The sequence below is a fragment of the Nesoenas mayeri genome (assembly GCF_963082525.1).
Source record: "Nesoenas mayeri genome assembly, chromosome: 6".
Classification (NCBI taxonomy): Eukaryota; Metazoa; Chordata; class Aves; order Columbiformes; family Columbidae; genus Nesoenas; species Nesoenas mayeri.
In genome coordinates this window covers 27,631,757-27,651,370 of record NC_137545.1, presented here as the reverse complement: position 1 = coordinate 27,651,370, position 19,614 = coordinate 27,631,757, and the positions used below count along the sequence as shown (strand labels likewise).

The 19,614-nt window shown below is 59.6% G+C and overlaps 2 protein-coding genes across 2 annotated transcripts; both read right to left on the bottom strand.

The window, feature by feature from the left end:
- Window positions 1-418: 418 nt before the first annotated feature.
- FEV (FEV transcription factor, ETS family member) lies at window positions 419-4,545 on the bottom strand (the record flags this gene model as incomplete). Its single annotated transcript, XM_080347245.1, has 3 exons — window positions 419-930; window positions 3,432-3,506; window positions 4,494-4,545. 3 exons carry the CDS (start codon window positions 4,543-4,545, stop codon window positions 419-421), a joined length of 639 nt encoding a protein of 212 aa, XP_080203371.1.
- Window positions 4,546-8,427: 3,882 nt separating this feature from the next.
- On the bottom strand, window positions 8,428-11,016 carry CRYBA2 (crystallin beta A2; the record flags this gene model as incomplete). Its single annotated transcript, XM_080347199.1, has 4 exons — window positions 8,428-8,836; window positions 9,139-9,281; window positions 10,317-10,458; window positions 10,856-11,016. The coding sequence occupies 4 exons, from the start codon at window positions 11,014-11,016 to the stop codon at window positions 8,689-8,691; spliced, it is 594 nt and encodes a 197-aa protein (XP_080203325.1). The 3' UTR covers window positions 8,428-8,688.
- Between the last annotated feature and the right edge of the window lie 8,598 nt (window positions 11,017-19,614).

Sequence of the window (19,614 nt, the reverse complement as noted above, 5' to 3'; positions counted from 1 at the left end):
GGACCTTCTCCACTGCACAGAGCTGCCCTGGGCATCCAGCTCCTCACTCCTCTCTGCAGGGAGAGGAGGGCAGGCACAGGCTGGGGACAGAACTAAGGACATTCATGGGGTGTGCAGCATGTTGCAAAAGGAAAGGGGGGGCATGGCCCCTGCCAGGAGAAGAGTCCGTGGTTTTCCCTTCCATTCACACCCTGCTTTAGGTATCCACACCTGTTCCCAGGATCATGGATCCCACCTTACCCTCCAGCCACTCACATCAGGCAACCAACCCAGCACTCCTTGTCCCCCTCACCACTCCCAAATCTAAATGGGCTCAGCTGAGAGTAGGGCATGATCCCACCCTCTTGTTCCTCCCTGCTGAGCTCCCCAGCTCCATAGTCCCACACCACTGGGAGGTCTGCTTGGTGTGGCCGAGCCTCTAATGGTAATGATTGTTCATGTTGTTGAGGTGGGAGGCTGCCATGGTGCTGAATGGGGCAGAGGGCTGGAGCCCGTGCCCAGGGTAGAGGGACGGGCTGGACCCAGGCCAGTAGGAGAAGCCAGCTGGTGTCACCCCTGAGGTCATGAGGTTGAGTTTGGAGATGCCCGAAAAGGGCAGGGGAGCCAGGTTGCCCTGAAATTTGTAGAGGGTGTGATCGGGGGCGGCTGGCTGGCACACCTGTGCCAGCCCGTGGAAGTCGAACTTGTAGGCGTAGCGCTTGCCGTGGACCTTGGTCATGATGTTCTTGTCGTAGTAGTAGCGCAGCGCCCGGCTCAGCTTGTCATAATTCATGTTGGGTTTACTCTTCCGTTCACCCCAGCGCCGAGCCACCTCATCAGGGTCGATCAGCTTGAACTCCCCATTTGTGCCTTCCCAGGCGATGCAGTTCAGGTTGGCCCGGTCCGAGAGCAGCTCCAGCAGGAACTGCCACAGCTGGATCTGCCCGCTGCCTGCAAGGCCAGGCCCCAGAGACGTTAAAGCTTCCCCTCAAGGTACCAGGAGAGGGGCAGGGTGTGCCCCAGTCTCCTTGACCCCCTGCTACGTTGCCCCCTCCCAGACTCAGGTTTCAGTTGCACCTCATTGCATCTTCCTCACTCTAGAGACACAGAAGATGGTAATGAGGTTGTGTCTCCCTTGCAGCCTCCCTTCCCCACCTTGCCCCACAAGCAAGAGGAGCAGAGGACACCCCTGCACCTCGGAACAGGTAGAAATGCTCAGCCATCAACACAGGCTACAGTGGGTCTGGATCCAGGGCCCCCACATCCCTCCTACCCTCATTCACACCCCGCTGAAGATTAATACCTGCTCGTTTACTTTGGTGTGAGGATCTGGCCTGGTTCTTTCATCTGCGGCCCCAATAAGGAGGTATCTTGGGAGTACCCAGATCTATCACAGCACCAATATTCCCCACTGCCACCTCTGCTTGAAACTGGGCTGGTGCCACCGCACTGCCCCTGCCCGTCTCTAGGGGCGCTGTGCCCCGCAAGGATGTCTCCATCGTGAGCTGAAGTCAGGGTGCAACACTGCTCTGACCTGCATGCCTGGCAAGCACAGGCAGGTATAGGGGAAGGAGAGACCAGGAGAGGGAGGAACATGCTGTGGCTTTGAATCAGGAGCCAGTGTTCCTTATTTCCAGGAGAAAACTCTCCCCTCTGAGCCATGGCCGTTGCATTCTCAGGTTGCACTGAGTAGAATGGTGGGTGCCCGAGATGCCCCAGTGCCAGGCTGTGCACACACAGAGGCCTTGCACACCTGGTCATGCCCATTGTGAGGCACAAGGACATGCTCCCCTGAGTATGGACAGAGGTCAGGAGAGCAGAGGGTCTCTGGAGCTTAAGGTGACAAGCAGTCCTACCTCTGGGACCCAGCTGCTTTGCAGAGCAGCCCCGCACATACCCAGACCCCTCACCCCCCACTCCCTACCAAGCAGCACCCCCTCCACATCCCTGCTCCCATGCCTGGCCCTTGCAGCACAGGCTCTTCTCACAGCAGAGGAAGTGTCTTTGCATTTCATCCTCTTCCCTGTGCTTTTGTGCCACTATTTGGTCTAAAAGCGCTTGGATCCCATGTAGAAGTTTAGTATCCATAACCCATGCAGCAGGCAGTTCTACAGCTCACATTTGGCACAAGGAGTCACCTTGTCCTGCTTGCTTCACACCCCCCTATTTAATCTGGTGCCCCCTAATTCTCACTCTGAAAGATATAGGGAACAGCCATTCCCCATCCAACCTCATCCCACCAAACCCTGTTCAGTTATCTTGATGCAGGCAGTCCAGCCCAGGTCTTTCCAAGGTATTGTATTTCCAAATCCCTCATCCTGGGACCAAGGTGGGGGATCTCTCCTCTCTAGGGTACAACTGCAGCCCTCACCTCTTCTCCATCCCTTCAGCCCCCATCTTGGGCTCCTGTGATCCCCCACCCACAGGGAGCCCCAACTCATGCAAGGAGGGCAGGAAGGTTTTGGAGGTGCAGCTGGGTGGAGTGGCAAGGCTCAACCCTGTGTGCCGCTGGGTGCTGTGCTGCAGGACCTGGCAGCTCCCTGAGGAAACCACCAGGAACCCAAAGAGGTCCTTCTGACAACAATGCGGTGCACAGAGGATGGCTGGGACAGGGTCTGCAGTGCAGAGGCAAAAGGCTCCCTCCCCCAATCCCAGCTTTGTCTCCCCTCCCACCCCTAAACCAGGAGCCCCCTTTACAGGGTCAGAGCACCCACCGGCCCCTGTCTCCTTGCGAGATAGCCAAGCTACATGGCCCAAACACCACAACGCTAGCCCCGTGGCCATCTGATGACCAGTCGTGCTATGCTCCCCAGCAGGCTCCAGGCTGCTCCCTGTCCTACCCTTGGCCGATCCCCAGCACCCCTCGATGGTTTTCCCCAGACGGATGACTCTGGCTCCCATGGTTCCAGCATCTCCCAGCTGACCCATGACCTGCCTGAGCTTCAGCCCTAAACCGGCAGCTCCCTCCCAGCTGGTGTATCCCCGACTCCCCTGCTCCCAGACACGGGCTCCTTGAGCCTGAATCAGCCCCCCCCCAGCTCCTGTGCGGGCTGGCAGCTCTCTCCTCATCAGATGTCCCTGGAGCACCGGAGGGACTCGAGCCGGGACACCGCACCCACCCTTCCCCGCTACAGGGCTCCGATGGAACCAGGGGCTCTGAGCACCATGCTCCCCTTTGCTGCAACAGGACGGCGGCTCCTGGCCATCGGGGCTCGGCCACTTTCCTGGTGGATTTTAGCAGTGGGATGCTCCCAGCCCAAGCTGCCCGCAGCAGCAAGGAGCAAGGCTCTGCTGCAGCTGTGTCCTGCGTGGGCAGTGCCCAGCATACAGATGGGAAAGGGTCCCTGGTGGCTGAGGGGTGGCGGAGGATGCCTGTGCCCCGAGAGGTCCCCTCTCTGGGTGTCCCGGGGGAGGTGGGGCCGGTCCCAGAGAAGAGGCATCTGTGCTCTTACCTTTCTGCACGCCGGGGCTGAGCGACCCCCATGCCTGGCTCTTCCCGTCTTTGAACAAAGTTTCCCCGACTGGATCTGGGAGGGAAAAAGGGGCGCGGATGGGTGTGGAGGGGGGAGGCCGGGTCCATGAGGACCGCGACCTCTCGGCGCCCACCCGCAGGCAGCCTCCCCGCAGCCCCCAGCCGCTCCCCCTTGCCTGCCCCGCCGCTGCGGCAAAGCCAGGAAACGCGTCCAGGAAAAAGGAAATCCGATTTCCGACCGAGCTGGGGAAGCTTTTAAATAGGAATAGAAAATCCCAGAGGCTTGGGTAGGGAAGAGAGAGGGAGAGTGGGAGAGAGCTGCGGAGCAGGTGGAGAGGGAGATGAGGCGGGTGGGGTGGAAGGATGGGTGGCAGGAGCGGCAGATGGAAGGAAGGACAAGTGTTGGTGTTGGGGAAGCGGACGGCTGAGGAAAGGAAAGATAGATGGAGAGGCAGGTTGAAGGAAGAAGAGATGAGTGGATGAATGGAAAGACAAAAGGATGGATGGATGAACGGATGGGCAGATGGAGGGAAGGATAAGAAGAAGGAGGGAAGGATAAGAAGAAGGAGGGAAGGAAGAGTGAAAGGTGGACAGGTGGAAGGAATGGCAGGTAAGACAGTGGAAGAATAGGCTGTTGGAAGGAATGGAGGGTAGACGGAGTGGATGGCTGGTAGTGGGGACAGAAAGAGGGATGAAAGGACCAGTGGGTGGGGTGGAAGGATGGATGGAAGCACAGAGGAAGGGTGGGTGGGTGGAAAGATGGGTTGGAAGGACAGAAGAATGGATGGATGGATGGATGGATGGATGGATGGATGGATGGATGGAAGGAAGGACAGGGGGACAGTGGGCAGGGTGTGTAGGCATGGAAGGCTGCAAAGGCAGCTGGAAGGAAGGAGGAAGGGATGGTTGTGGGGAGAGGGAAAGTCAGGGTGGGTGCTGGAGGGAGACGGGGCAGAAAAAGGCCCCCAGGGCAGTGGTGGTGCAGGGCAGGGGGGGTCAGGTGCTGTGCAGTAGGGCAGCAGCCGGGGGGGTCCGCCCGTACCTGGCAGGTACATGTTGAGCAGCAGTGGCACCGCTCCGCTACTGTGTCTCATGGCAGCTGTGGGGGCGGCCCGCAGGCTGCATGTTTTAATATTCCTGCCCCTATTATTATTATTATTATTCCACTTTATCAGGGAGCAGCTGATGGCGAATAAATGGCAGCGGGATGGGCAGGGGACGGGCAGGGGCCGGGGAGGCGGGAGAGGGGGGAGTTTCCAGGCAACTCGCAGGGGCTCCGGGCCCCGGCTCCAGCAATTTCCTCCACTGTAATTAAAGCGGGTGCTGCCCCCCCCTGCTATCGGCCCACATCAGACTTTAATCACGGCCGCGGGTTTCTATGGAGAGCAGCTCGGGCCGCTTCCTGCTTCTTCCGCCTCCTTAACTCTTCACAAACACAGCTCTGCCATCCCAGCTGGGAGCAGGGCTTGGACACTGCCTGGAGACCACCCGGCCCGGCCTCTCATCACTACCACCAGCATCCTGCTCCATGGCTGGTTGTTGGGCTCGGTGGTCCCTGCATCACCTGAGCCCTCTACATGTCACCACATGGCATCATCCCACCTGCCTCTGTCCCCCTGAGCCACCCATGTTGCCACCCATGGGGCTCCCTGCCAGCCCCTTCCCAGCTCCAGGGTCCTCAGCACAGTCCTGGGGTCCGCTTACATCTCTCAGATCCCTGGAGTGGGTTGGTTTTGTTCCCACCACATCCCTGCAGCTCCAGTATCCTGAAGCTGAGGTCCCTTTCCAGCGCCCAGAGCTCTGGGATGGGTAAGTGCATCTCCGGTGACTGGTGGCACCAGGACGTACCACAACTCTGCTGCCTCCCTGGTTTCTCCATGCACTTCTGGGCTGTCCCTGCCTTGGGGAGGGTTATGTGTGTGACCATCCTGGGGTCCCCAGCCCTGTCCCAGTCTCTTGTCTATCTTTATTAAGACCTGTAGAGGCTGGGTGACCCCCAACACCTACCCAAACCTGCATGACTCCATCTCCACCAGCTTGTCCTGGGCAGCCCTGGGTGTTGTGAAGAGGGCAATTCAGGGAGAAACTTGTAATAGGGAAAGGATCTGAGGTGATCTCAGCTTCCAAAAGACACATCTGGCCAGGTTTTTCCCCATCATCCATGGCTCTAGCTGCTACATGCAGCTGTGGGGTGCCAGCAGAGGGTCCATCTTTGATGGCTTTGTCCGCCCGGCCAAGAGTGGGCCCTCTGCCAGGACCCCACAGCTTGAGGCAGCCAGGCAGTGTGCCAGGAGCAGGCACCAGCTCTGTTCCATTACTCCAATGCCATACAGACAAGCCATCCGTTAGTCCATAACCTCTCCTGCAGTGTTTCATTGATGTCTAGTAAAAGGATGACCTCTCATGCCGGACTTAGCTGAATTTCTTGAAAGTAGTCGTCACCAAGATGTCAATCCAATGGAAACCAGGATATGATCATGCCAAACCCATCAATATTATTTATACTGCAGACAAAATGTGCTCTGCATAAGAAGAAGCCACAGCCTGCAGGCAGCAACACTCAGCCAGGGTGCCTCAGGGTGCCACACCCCAGCGGAGGTGGTGGCTCTTCCTAAGCAAGGGTGTCCAAAGTGTTTAGGAAACTGAAGGTCCCATGGGTGCTGAACTGGGGTCCGGGTACTCCAGCCCTGCTGCACATCTCCATCAGGAGCAGAGAGCAGATGCTGGCAGGGGGAGACATGAGCAGAGCCCACGGTACTCCCCCACCAATTCCCCACCAATCGTGTTTGAGTGTAACAGCCCTTAAAAAGTTTCTCTTCCCCCAACTTGTCTCTTGAGCTCCCCTGAACCCACAGTGGGGTTCCGCAGAGCCCAACAGCCCTGGCTGCTCCCCACGTCGCTCTCTTCCAGCAGCAGCTCCACAGCCTCCCAGACTTGCTTTCGCTGCCTGAGTCACTGGAACAAACCGCAGGCAACGGAAAACAAGCCCCGGAGACAATGTGGTTAGGTGTGGAGGGGGACAGATCCGCTGAGCCCCGCTGCCCCCCCTGGCAGCCCTGGTGACCTGCATGGTCGAAGGCACAGAGCTGGGGGGTCTGGGCTGAGGGACACCACATCGGTCGGGAGTTGGGGGAGCAGTTTCGGGTCAGCCTGAAAAGCAGGATAGGGCTGTGGGATCTGGAGATGGAGGGTCTGTGGGGCCACTAGGGATGGGGATTCCTGAGGGGGTGCTTACAGTGGGGTATGAGGGGACTGGGGGCTGAGCGATGCAGAGGGGCAGGGAGTGAAGGATCCCAGGGGCTGGGGAACCCTGTGCCAGCGGGGAGCTTTGGGGACCTGAGCGATGTGACCCCAGGTTCATGGGGGATGTGGGACACGGGGAAGCTGGGGCAAATCCACAGGATGGGGGAGGCAGGGTACATGAGGAATCCAGGAAAGAGGGGCCCAGGTCCATGCAGGAGCCACATGATGGGGCTTTGGGACCCTGGGGGAATCTGGGAGATGAGAGTTCAGGTCTGTGGGGCTCCAGGCGACAGAGACCAGACATGTGGAGCACCAAGCTGGCAGCAGCAGAAGGTCCCGCTGGTTCCAAGCAGGCAGTTTACCCCCCCACTCCCAACCCAATGCTCTCCCTCTGCCCCAGGATGGAACAATAAGGACCCTACATTTTTCTGTGACCCCCACAGCCACCCCTTCTGGCCCTCCCATGGCAGGCCTATGTGCAGGTGCCCAGGACAACTTCACCTGTGTGCCGGCGGTGCGAAGCAGAGCTGAGCTGACGTGGCCTTGTGCTGGCTGCAGCCTGGCCGGGTGTGCAGGAATGTGTTTGTGCAGGGGGAGAGGCTGGCTGCTGTGGGGCTGTGGCGGGGTGGGGCCAGCTGGGACACGGCGGAGACAGGGCTGGAGGGGCATCTCACAGCAGTGACACCCTGAAGGATGGGGATGCACAAGGTGTGAGGGCTTTTTCATGGTTCACGTGTTGGGGTGCAGGGGACAAGGGAGTGGGGATGTGCAAAGTGTGCGTAGGCACACTTGTGTGCACCCTTGTGTGCAAATTGATGTGTGCAGTGCACACACACACACCCCCACACACACCAGGACTGGGGTTGCTGTGCAGCCCTGGGTGTCAGGTGTGCTCACACCGACCCCCCAGCCCAGTCCTTCCCAGTGTCCCAGCACCCTTCTGGAGCACCCACAGCCCCAAGGCCAGGTGTGCTTGTAGCAGGGCAGGCAGCCAGGGATGCAGATGTCCAAGCCATCCAGTCCTGCAGCTTTACAGGGGGTGTCCTGGGTGTGAGGAGAATCTCAGGATCAGAGCCCTGTGCCTCAGGAGGGCTTGGAGTGCCAGAGCAGGATGGAAGAGGAGGAGGAGACTGGGAAAGGGTGCTGGAGGAGGAGGAGGCTGGGTGGGGCTGTTGGTGTGCCCGGGCAGAGCCGGAGCCGGACGCTGGCACGGATGTGCTGGCGTGGCAGCATGGCCAGGCTGGGGGTGGGGGAACCCGGACCCTAAGGGAGCAGTGAGCTGAGCCCCCTACCAGCTGCAGGACACTGCCCCGAGGACCCCCTGCACCTGTCCCCTGAACCCCCACACAACGCCTGTACACCCCCTCTGTAAGCCAGTGCTTTCAACTATGGCCATCCCATTTGTGGAAGTCCTCTGCCCAGATGACACCAATGGTCTTCCTCCACTCCAGGCAGGCATGTAGGGACCCCCCTCTCTCTTCCAAATTGGGGTGCAGAGAGAGGGGACCTCATGTTCACAGACTTTGTAGCAATCACCTCCACTGACATGGGGCTTGGGAGGAGGACCTAGGGCACAACTCCCCTGGATGCCCCATCCCAGCTGCAGCCCTTTTTTTGCCCAATAAAGCAAATAAGTTCCCAGTAAGTTCTCCTTTCCCCAGCAGGAGCATCATGGGGGTGGGAACTGTTCTGCATCCCCTCTACTTGGTGTGCATGGACCAGAGGTGGGGTGCAGAGAGCTCAGCTCAGGGTGGAGGTGGCCATGGGTCCAAAACCATTTCCAGCTGCTGAGACCAGGGGGGCAGCAGGGCTGGGCAGGCAATCTGCCTTCCACCCCACAGGGGTTCTCCCACACTTGTCAGCCCCCCGAGGGAGAAGATCAGAGGCAGGAACGCTCTTTTTTTTTTTTTTTGACAAATGCCTTTATTTGCTACCAGATAGAGGTCTATTGCACAGCAGCCTGGAGGCTGCGGGGCGTGTGGTGCTGCCCCTGCTCAGTGCTGGACGCGGCGGATGGATTGGATCTGGTTGGTGTGGGCCTGGCTGCTGTATTCGTTGTACTTCTTGAACTCACCGTTCTGTCTGTCCCGCTCCAGCACGTACTGGTAGCCCCTGTATCCTGGGTACTGGTAGGCCACCCACCTGCAGGTAGACCCGTGTCTCAGATCCCTGGGACAAATTCCCCCTTCCCCTCCCGTCCGTCCCATCCCATCCCATCCCATCCCATCCCATCCCATCCCACCCCATCCCATTCCTCTGCTTGCCCTGGGAGGAGAGAGACAGAAAACACTCCACAGCTTAAATTTTCAAGGGAAGGGGAGCAGGAAGTTATTGCTACATTTGGGGGTTTCCCTTCCTCATCCCTGGGGCTATGCAGGAGGGAGGTGCTCACTGAGGTCCTGCTCTCAGCCCTCACTGCCCCACTCCCTGCCAGTGGGACTCACGCTCCAGCGTTCACTTTAATGGATGCCACCTCCTTGTTGCCCCAACCCATGGCCTGCAGGGAGGGGTAGTCATCGCTCAGCTCAAACTTGTGCCCCTGGAAGTTCTCCGCCTCGTAGAGGGTGACTTTGCTGTCGTTGTGGTTCTGCAGAAAGAGAGAGATGGGTGTCAGCAGGGATAGAGGATGTGGCATCAGGGTAACAGGCACCAAGGCACCGTGGGTGGCCTGGGACCATGCCCAGCTTTGGTGCAAGGCATGGAGATGTTCAGCCTGGCAGCCTCTCACTGGGACACCCCAGGGCTGCCCAGAGGATGCTGCTCCCATATCCATGTGATCCTCATGCACAACTGCAAGGAGAGTGACATCCTCTGCACCCACATGGACTCCTGGCCTCAGCATTCTCGTGCTCCCTGAGGCTGCAGGAAGGTTGCAGAACAAGGCAGGCTGATGAGAGTTGTCCCCTCCAGTTCTGTGGGGCTTTTCTGGATGCTGGGCACCGAGGGGTTAATTGCTGGGACACAAAGATGCGGCACTGTCCCCCTGTGCCCAGCCCCCACACACATCTATCTGCACCGAAGAGCAGTCCTGCCAGTAAGGAGTGATCTTATCGCATTCCCTTTATTAAAGCTCAAGCATATCTGCCTGGTGATTATTAAAAGTTGGGGGGGACACCCCCCCGCTCAGAGGCACAGACGTGCTGCTATTGCGAGCACCAGTGTCTCTGCAGATGGAGCGATAGAGGCTGCATCTGCCTGGGCACAGTTCGAGTACCCTAGATGGGAGGGGGATAGACCCTGCACCCCAAGCATCCCTGCTGTCCTGGTGGCTCCTCTCTGCTCACCCCATCTCCAGATAGCCAGCCTGGGGTGGGGGACAAGACCTGGGAACCCCAGGCTGGGAGATGGTTCTCCAATGCACCAAGCAGAAGGAGCTAGGATGGTATTTCAGGGTAAATTTTAGCCTGAAACAGCATCCCAGGATCCTTGCAGGGAGGCAGGAGCAAGCCAGTGGGTGCAGCCACCTCTCCACCCCATGGCACCTCTGTGAGCACCTCACCCCTCCATCCCTCATCCCATGTAACCTGTCCTCCTGTCTGCCCCTCGTCTCCCTCCATGCTGGGCTGCCAGGGGGATGCTCTGCCCGCCCTGAAAACACCGGAGCAGGATCCCTGTAACTCACCGCACACTTGACGGGCCGGAAGGAGAGAAGGTGCTCGGTCCGGTAGCCGCTGTTCCCACTCCAGGCCTCCCACCGGGGATAGTCACCCTTCTCCAGGATAAACTGCTGCCCCTGGTACTCAGGGTACTCAAATCCCACCCAGCTGGAGGGGAGAGGAGGAAAGCCCTCAGGGATGGGCAGCACAGCCCCCCACACTCAGCCCAGGGCTGGCTTCTCACCCCATGCAAAGGACAGAGACCTTCTGGTAGGGTGTGGGTTTGTCACAGAGATCAGGATCCCTGATAGCAGTAGATGTCCCTTTCAAGAGCAGGACCCCATTCCCCAAGGCCACACCCTTGCCTCTGACCTGTACCTCAGCTTGGCAGGATCTCCCTGCTTTGCAGATGGGGAAACTGAGGCACCGCGCAAGAATCACAGGGTGGGAGGTAGCACGGTAAGGCTGTGGCAGAGCCAAGGAACGATTCAGGTGTCATGTCTCCTGGGCAGCTCCCAACAGTCCCCTGGGAGCAGCGGGTTCATGGGGCCAGTGGGGCACTTACGGGCCGGACTCCACCTTGATAGAGCGGATCTTGCGGAAGCTGCGTTCCATGATGCTGGGGCACTCCATGAGGAACTCGCAGCGCTTGCCCTGGAAGCTCTCCTCCTCCCACACTGTGATCTTGTACTGCCCCAGGGTGTCCATGGCTTCGCTGCTGGTCATGCAGGTCGCTTGGCTGCTGGCAGAGCCCCACGCATCACCCCAGGCAGGTGCCCATCAGCAGTCCCCAGCCATCCCGCTGCCTTCCACTGAGCCTGGGGTGACAGCGGTGCTGCCTTTGCACGTCTCATGCCACTGGCCCCTTGCCCTCACAGGCTGGCATGGGAGATCCTTCCCATTTCCCTTCCCTTGGTGCTGTGGGATCTCTGTCCGGTGACACCCAAGTTGCCGGGGGCACTTGCAATGCCCCATCTCTCCATGTGTTGTACCCGGGGCTGCCTCAGTTTCTCTCCTCCCAAGCCCCCCGCAATGACTCCTGGTGTCAGCCAGGTGTGGTGGCACTGTACCCAGGACAAGGGGGTGACAGTGGCCCAGACATGGGTGTGGGGTGCATCCCTGGGGCAGACCAACTCTTGCAAAGATGGGTGCCAGCATCCCTCCTGCCCACACAGGTTACCCCAGCCATTCCATGCAGCACCCTATGGGTTGCCCTTCCCCAGAGTGTGTGGTGGGTGCAGGGGCTTGGTGTCGGAGGCCTGAAGGGAGCATGGTAATGCCTGTGCAGTGGGGGGCTTGGGGGCTCACAGCCTGGTACTTACTTGGTCGGCAGGGCACAGCGGCGAAGGTGGCGGTGCTGGCGCTGGCTTCTCCCCTCGCCCTTTATAGGCAGGCACCGAAGTGCCGATGGTGCAGGCAAGCAGGGTGCTGTGTCAGCAGGCAGGGCATGGGGGGTACAGGGTGCTCACCCACCCCAGACTCTCGCTGTCCATTCCAGTTAGGCAGTGTGGCGAGAGTGGCCCCCCCGCGCCCTGCGAGGCTGACAATGAAAGTGCTGGGCTGTGTTTGCGCAGGGGCTCAGGGCACAATGGGCAAAGGGCCTGACACACCGCTTTCCTTTCTGCCCCCAGACAATGTTCCCGCTTGGCCTGGGGATTAGGGAGCCAGCCTTTCCCAGGGCACCCACAGCCTTTGCCAGGATTGAGTCTGGTGGGAAGGAGGTGCCAGAGGGAAGCAGAAATTTGCCAACTGGGAGCTACGGGACACTGATGTCCTGAGATCGGGATGTGGGGCTCACCTGGGGCTACACCTGCCCCTCTGCCACCATGGGTCCTTCCCGTGATCAGGCTCTGCCTTGCATGTCATGAGCTGGCAGGACAGGAACTCAGTCTGCACGGATAAGGCTCTGTGTAGGGTTGGAGAAGGTTAGGGTGAACAAGAGGGATGGAAGAGTTGTTGGTACAGGCATAGCTTGATCTGTCCATGCTCTGGGGGATGTGTAACACCCTGCAGAGGTTCCTGTCTTGCCTCCAGGCTGGGTACTGGTGGACGCAGCTACCTGCTCCTCCCTTGCAATGCTCTGGGCATGTGCCTTGGACTGGCAAAGGGTTCTCTGTGCTCCTCACACACCTCTTGCCCAGACAAGGGACACTGTGCGCAGTGGGAGGGGACCAGCTTGGGGCAGAGCTGTGTCCTTCACCTGGGCAGTGGTTCCAGCCTTGTATAGGACTGCACCATGACATGCAGAGATCCCCAGTGCCTCCCACCGGGGACTGGGCTGGATGAGGCCAACACAGGCTGGAAAAAAAAGAAGAGTGCCCTGCTGAGCCGTGACTCCCTGGGTCACTTGACAGCAGTGTTTTCTTCAGCCTCTCAGTGTAGCCTGTGGTGAGATCGGGCACTCCCCACATTTAGCTGGTCAGAAGCACATACAGGCTGGCCCAGAGCACGCCAAATTTTCCCAGGAAAACCTCAGCCCTCCTGTGGGGTCCTGAACATGGAGTCAGCATCCCAAGACAGCCCAGCAGTGCCAGTGATGGAGGGTGCAACGTGGGCAGCTGGGGATGGTGTTAGGATACCTAGCATCTCTGTCCCGTTCTCAGCAAGAACTGGGGGCTGAGCGGTGACAGCAGGGGTGGGCTGGGATCGGGACTCACGGATCGTCTTCGTGTCCGCCCCGCTGCTGCACAAGGCGCCGGGCAGCACCGCGCTCCGCTCCGAGGCTCGGTGCGGGCTGCGCCGATGCCTGCGGGTCCCAGCAGAGGGTGCAGCCCGGCAGCGGTTGGAGCCGGCTCCAGCAGCGGAACGGCTGTGGCCCTTGGCCGGCGCCAGGCAGCGGGGAGGCGACCCTCAGCTTGCGGCGCCCTGAGTGCTCATAGCACGGAGGGAGACCCCCTGGGAAATGTCTAGGGTAGCAGAGAATGGAGGGAGGGAATGCTCCTCGGGGAGGGTAGGGGATACATGGGGGTAAGCAGACTCCCAGGATGCAGCCCGGTGATCTGGGGACATCCCTCAAAGAGCTGGGGGACAGGTTTGGGCACACCTTGGAGAAGGTGGTGCAAGATGCAGAGCTAGTGCACTGCACGTTTCCCCCTGGCTACTGCTGTCCCTCGCCAGGGCTGTGTGAGCAGAGGCATGGGAGTACTGGTTAGTGTGGAGTGCTATGGAGTATGAGGACAGTTTGGGGTTATGGGGTGAGGGGCATTGTGGAGTGTATTACAGAGCCCCAGGGTGTGCGGCACCACAGGATATGCAGGATGCTGCAGGCTGTTATGGGGTATATGGGGCACTGTGTATTGTGCTACAGGATCTGTGGGGCACTGATGTTGTGTCCTGAGGGGCATGCAGTCAGCTCAGTCACCTCCACACAACCCTGTGGATAAAAGCATTGTGGGGGTGCTGGGTGCAGAGAAGAAACCCACCCCTAGATGCAGGCTGTGCCCTTTGCTTGCTTCTCAGTGTGTCACACACACTGAGGCTCTGTAATACACCCCACAGTGCCCCACACCTCACAACCCCAAACTGTCCTCATATCCCATAGCACTCCAAACTAACCAGTACCCTCATGCCTCTGCTCACACAGCCCTGGCGAGGGGCAGCATTGGCACTTCCCCACTGCACCCCAGGATGATGATGCAGCGTGGCCTCCCTGGGGCATCTCCCAGTGCTTCTGAGCAGTCCTTGTCAGCCAGCATCCAGATGGGGACATGGGTGGGGGGAGGCTGGTGCGGGGGCAGACAGGGACTCTGCTCAAGGGCGGCTGGTAATATTGGCTCTGGGAGCTGTTTAGTGCTTGCCCAGGGCCTCCTGCATAGGCTAATTTAATAAGGGCCCCACGTTGCTCTGGGCTCAGCCTGTTCCCTGCGCTAGCAAAACAGATCAGGTTTCTCTGTGCCACTGGGTGCAGGGTGAGAGGCAGCCCGGGGCCCGGTGGGAGGACAGGGTCACCTAAGTGCTCCATGCCAAACCCAGAACATGCTGTCCACAGTCTCTGGCCATGGGGTTATATCCCATGCCTTGTGTAGACACTGGGCCTGGGAGGATACACGGCTTGGGGAGTCGAGCAGGCTGAAAGGCAGGTACTGCCATCAGGATGCTGGGGACACATCTGGGACACATCTGGGGCTCATGGCAGCATGCTGTCTTTCCCACTGCTGTTATGAGTGTCTGGGCTAGCTGACCAGCCTGGCACAGCTGTGTGCGGTCCTGCATCTGGCTCATGCCATGAGCTGAGCCCTTGCCACCTCCTCAAGCTCTGCTAGCCCATCTCTCCTTGTCTCCAACCCTGCTGGGAGATGCACCATCACCCCAAGGGGCTGCAGATCCAGAGCCTGGGCTGGGCTGAGCAGGAGCAGATGGAGCTGGTGCCGGCCCCTGTTTGTCTTTCTCCCAGTTGCCTGGTGCTCTGTTTGTTCTGGGGATGGCTTCCTGCTGCCAGGGCCAAAACAGGTGGCTTTTATTTGCAGGGTCTGGCTGATTAGATCAGGGGCAATGTGTTGTTCCCTTCACCGAGCCTCACTGCTCATTTTTCCTCCTTTTTCTCCCCCAACCTCATTTCCCTGGGAAATCATGCTCCTCCACAAGGATGCAAACACCTCCCTTCCCTCCCCAAGCATCTCTCCTTCGGGGATGATCTGAACATGGCCATGTCAGGACTGGTAAACCTCAGCCAAAACCTTCACTTCCACCTGCTGGGTCCCCAAATCCCAGAGCTGAGAGACTCACTGTGGTCCCCAATACCACTTGCCCCTTCCTGGGGCAATGCTGGCCACAGAGGACACATGTGTGCGGGCACATACCTGCTGCAGAAGCCTTATTGCACAGGCACTGCCTTGCACAGGGAGCCCCAGCACACACCAGCCGCCCCACACGCACGTGTCCCCCGCACACCCAGTTTTCCCCTCCCCGCAGCCGGAACCTCCTGGGATCACAAACAGCCTGGCAGATGTTGCCGGGATTAGCTCCCACACAGGCACACACGCACACTGCAGCTGCCAGCCCTTCCGTGCCCGCAGACATGCCAGGCCCTCAGACTCCCCCAGGGCAGAGCTTGGCTGGTCCCTGCCCCAGCTCCTGCTGCACCCAGGGCAGGATGGTCCTCAGGGTGAGCAAGCAGTGGCAGAGGAACCCCGATGGCAACCGGGGACCAAGATGCTGACTGGTCTCTGGGTACTGTCACCAACTGTCAGAGAAAAGAAGGGACATAGTGGAGGTCACAACCACTTGCAGTGCGAGGGGTACCCACATGTTCCCGCTCACAGCTGGGTCTTGCAAGCAGCCTGCTGAGGTGGTCTTCCACACAGCCCCCCTCTCCCCAGCCCTGCTCTCCCCATGCACCCCTGGCCCTCAGCCAGCCATCAGTACCCCCACTGGGACCAGATCTCCAGACCTGCCCACTGCTGCCCCCTGCCACCCTGGGCATCCCCAGGCACGCTGCTCACACCCTCCTTGTGGGACCATGGGTGCCCACTTGGCCCTGTGATGCCCACAGCTCTGGAGATGCACCCACAAAGACCCACCAAGACAAGGATACTCCCAGGGACACAGGCATCCCTCCAAGATCTGGCTCGCACAGACTCTGCCTGGCACTGGCCACTGGCTGTCTGGCCAGTGGCATGGGGGTGTGCTCAGCCCCTCGGCTCTGCCAGGCTTGCTCCATCCCCAGGAGCTGCCAGGGGAGCTATGGCCTCCCCTGCGTGTTCCCCAATGTTCCCATGGGGACTAATCCCACCTGAAGGTCAGAGAGGCTCCGCCAGCTGCTCACCTCCTGCCTGTGGATTACAGCCTGCATGTGAGCAGGTGGCAACTGCCGCATCCCCAGGCTGGCTCAGTCCAGGGATGGGACTGACAGCAGGACAAAATGCAGCCAGGCTGCTCCAAAAAGGACCCCAGGGTGACATGTCCCTTACAGCCTCAGGTGTTGTCCCTGTCTGCCATACCCTGCCCAGATGGGGATGCCAGGCACCATGGCAGAAGAGCTAGTATTTGGTTCTTGGGTCCAGATCCTGACCTGAAATGGATCCCACTGGTGTCAGACACTGTGGCCTCTTGCCTGTTGCCCCAGATGACCCCAGCCTGGCACCTTCAGGGCACTCCATATCTACAGTGTCCTGGAGAAACTTGCTGGTCCCCTCACAGTGCCCAGTGCATGCCAGTCCAAGGGCAGTGGTGACGGAGACAGGCAGAGCGTATCCAGCCCCACACCCAGCCCATCCTAGATGCAGTTGCAGGTGCATCTCCTTCAGTACGTCATATCATGTTTGGAGGGGCACCATAGGGTGAGCACAGCTTTCCGGGTCCCAGCTTTACCTAGAGCACCCAGAGTGTTGCCATGGGGATGCAGGTTGCAAGGACAGGGCTGGGGTGGGGAGTGGTGGTCCTTGGACCTCCCCTCCTCAGCTCCTTCAGCCCCACAGCCAGGAGCTGCCAAGGTCCCACTCCATCCCACCGCTCCGTCACTCTCCTGCTGGCAACATCTGTTGCCCTGAGCCAGGCTGATGCTCGTCCAGGAAGCACACGAAAAGCCTGGCAGCAGCAGCTCCCCTCCTCCAGCAGCTCTGGGGAGGCAGCACAGGTGGGGGCTGAGCCAGGCACTGCAGCAAGAACAGAACATCCTGCCTCAGGGCTCCTGAAGCCAGCAGCAGCTGGGCCAGGAGCCACAGCCCTGGCACCTTGCTCAACATCCATCCCACGGGCAGGCTGCCCACGCACTTCATGGGGACACCAGTTGGGCCGGGAGAAGGGAGCCCCATCACTCACCCCTTCTGCCGAGGCCACATGGGATGATGGGTCTGACACATTCTGAAATGCAGGATCAACGCAAGCTCTGGGTTTTTCCCCTAAGCACCTAGAGTTCTTCAGTAGGGCCCCCCCTTTGCTCATGGGTGTTCAGACCCCTTTCCTGGGGCAATGGGAAAACCCATCCCCTCACCCCAGTGGCCTGTGGGTGCGGGTGGGAAGGTGCCAGGCTGTACCTACCCTGTGCCCAATGCTCCCCACAGCCAGGAATCTGCTGGTGGTTTCACTATGGCAGGATCCACCTCCATGCCTGGGACCCACCTCTTCCCTCCACCCTGCCTGCCGAATAGTAATAAGCTTGTCCCAGAGCCAGCTGGGCTGAAGGCTACTTCTCCCCATGGTGTCAAGTTGTGGGGGGGAATGTGTGGGGTGGACCTGGGGTCAGTATCTGAAGCTACAGCCTGGCATGGGGACTGCAGGATACCAGCACAGAGCTGGGACAATCTCTCATGCTCCTTGCCCTGGTTCTTGCCTTGGCCAGGAACAGGCTGGGGGGCTGGAGACAAGTAGGGGTGCTCAGCAGCACCCAGGGATACAAGTAGCCTCAGTCTCCTTGTGCAAACTGGCTGGGTACCTGCAGCAATGCTGGGACAGAGTGACCTTCAGGGGCTGGGAGCCCCTGCTCAGCCTGGACATCTCCAGTCACAACGGAGCCATGGTGAGCAGGCTGGGTGTGGGACAGCTGGGGCCTTGGCGTGCCCACACAACCCTGGTGCTCAGCCCCTGTGGTGCCCACACAGGCCTGTGTGCAGCAGCAGCTCCCTGGGCTGGTTCCCTCAGGGTGCTGGGGTGCAGAGGGCAACCAGCTCCCTCTGCCATGTCCTGTGGCAAGGCTGTGCCTGCCCTGGGACAGCACACCCTGTTCGGGCTGGGCAGGACACGCAGCCTGCAGGCAACACCCTGCGGGCAGCCAGCAACCGCTCTCCCCTCTGCTCACACCCACACCTTCATGCAGCGCACACACAACAGGACATGGAGCAGCAAGTGTGGCAGGGACATGGCCAGTGCACGTTTGGCTCAGAGAAGCACACATGGAGGCATGCAGGCACACATGCACACACAGGGCAGCCAATGCAGCAAGATGCACCAGCTCTGCGCTGCCTGCCCAGCCCAAGGAGGGAACACACAAGTGTACAGCCATGCACACAGGTTCACACACATAAACACATATATGCAAATACACAAGCATACAAATATGCACACACCCCTGTACAAAACTACACCTATATGCAAATGCAGACCCAGGCACTGATGCCTCCCCAGAGCTCCTCCTCCACGCTGCCCTCCCCATGCAAATCCTTCCCCTGCAGAGCTGTGCCATGCAAATCCCCAGCCCAGGTTCCCAATACCATGCAAATGGCCATGCAGAGCCTTGGAGTGGGTAGGCAGCACTGCAGAGCACAGGGAGTAGCATCCCCTGTGCCTCATCCCTTGCCAGCCTGGCACAGCCCCTGGCACTGGTGCTGCCTCTGACATGGGTGTTTAAAGTTCCCAGCTGTGCCCAGCTTGGGGATCAGCTCACCCATGGGTGCTAACCCTGCCAAAGGGCCATTCCCCAGCCAACACAGCCCACAGGGCCGTGTGGCATCCCAGAGCCACCCCCAGCTTTCAAAGGTGTCATGACTTCCCAGTGCCACTGGACTGGCAGAGCTGGGACAAGGCGAGTAGGCTGGGAGAATGGCAGGGGAGGCAATTTCTAGTGCTGCTACTTGTGGCTGTCCCCTTCTTCTGGGGGGACATACATACATGCTGCCCTACACACAGACCTGTTGCTGCTGCCAGCACAGGGTCTGGCTCCCCAGCTACTGCCTGGATACCCTGACGAACGAAAAAATGCTTTTTCTGGAGCATCTGGGCTATCTACAGGGTGCAATGTGGGTCATTCCAGGGCACAAGGCAGCCTAGCAGTGCATGGAGCTGCTGAGGGAGCAAAGCGGCCAGGCAGCACCTCCACAGCCTGGCTCTGCCAGATACCATCTCCGCCGGGCTCTGCCCCTGTGGGGACGCACGTGCAGCAGCTGGAGCAGCACGGGCAGCTGGGTCTGGATTTGCTCAGCATTACTGATCACGCTCTGATCCCAGCCTGAGTGGACTGTCTGCAGGGGGTTACACATATCGGGGGGGGTGTTGTGCTTTGTTGGCTTTTGAACTTTGCCAGCCTTGGTGGCAGGAGACAGAGCCCAGAGACATGACCTAAAGGGGCTTGTGGTGGCTGTTCCCAGGCTAGGACAGACATTTGGCTCTGAAGAGACGCAGGGAGCTCAGCACCCTCGGAGATGCTCTTTGATTTTGGTGCTTTCCCACATCACCTTTTGGAAACTTCCTGAGCCTCTGCCCAGGCAGGGAGCCCAGGAGATGCCTCATCTCCACCCCTTGCAGAGGCACCCCAGGGTGGGAGCAGGGTTCTCCTGATCTAAAGCATGGGTGGCTGAGCCTTGTCCTGCATATGGATCAGATGGGGGTGAGGGAAAGTAGCAGGAACCATCCTGTACTTTGGCACCCTCCTGGGCTCATTCACCTCCAGCC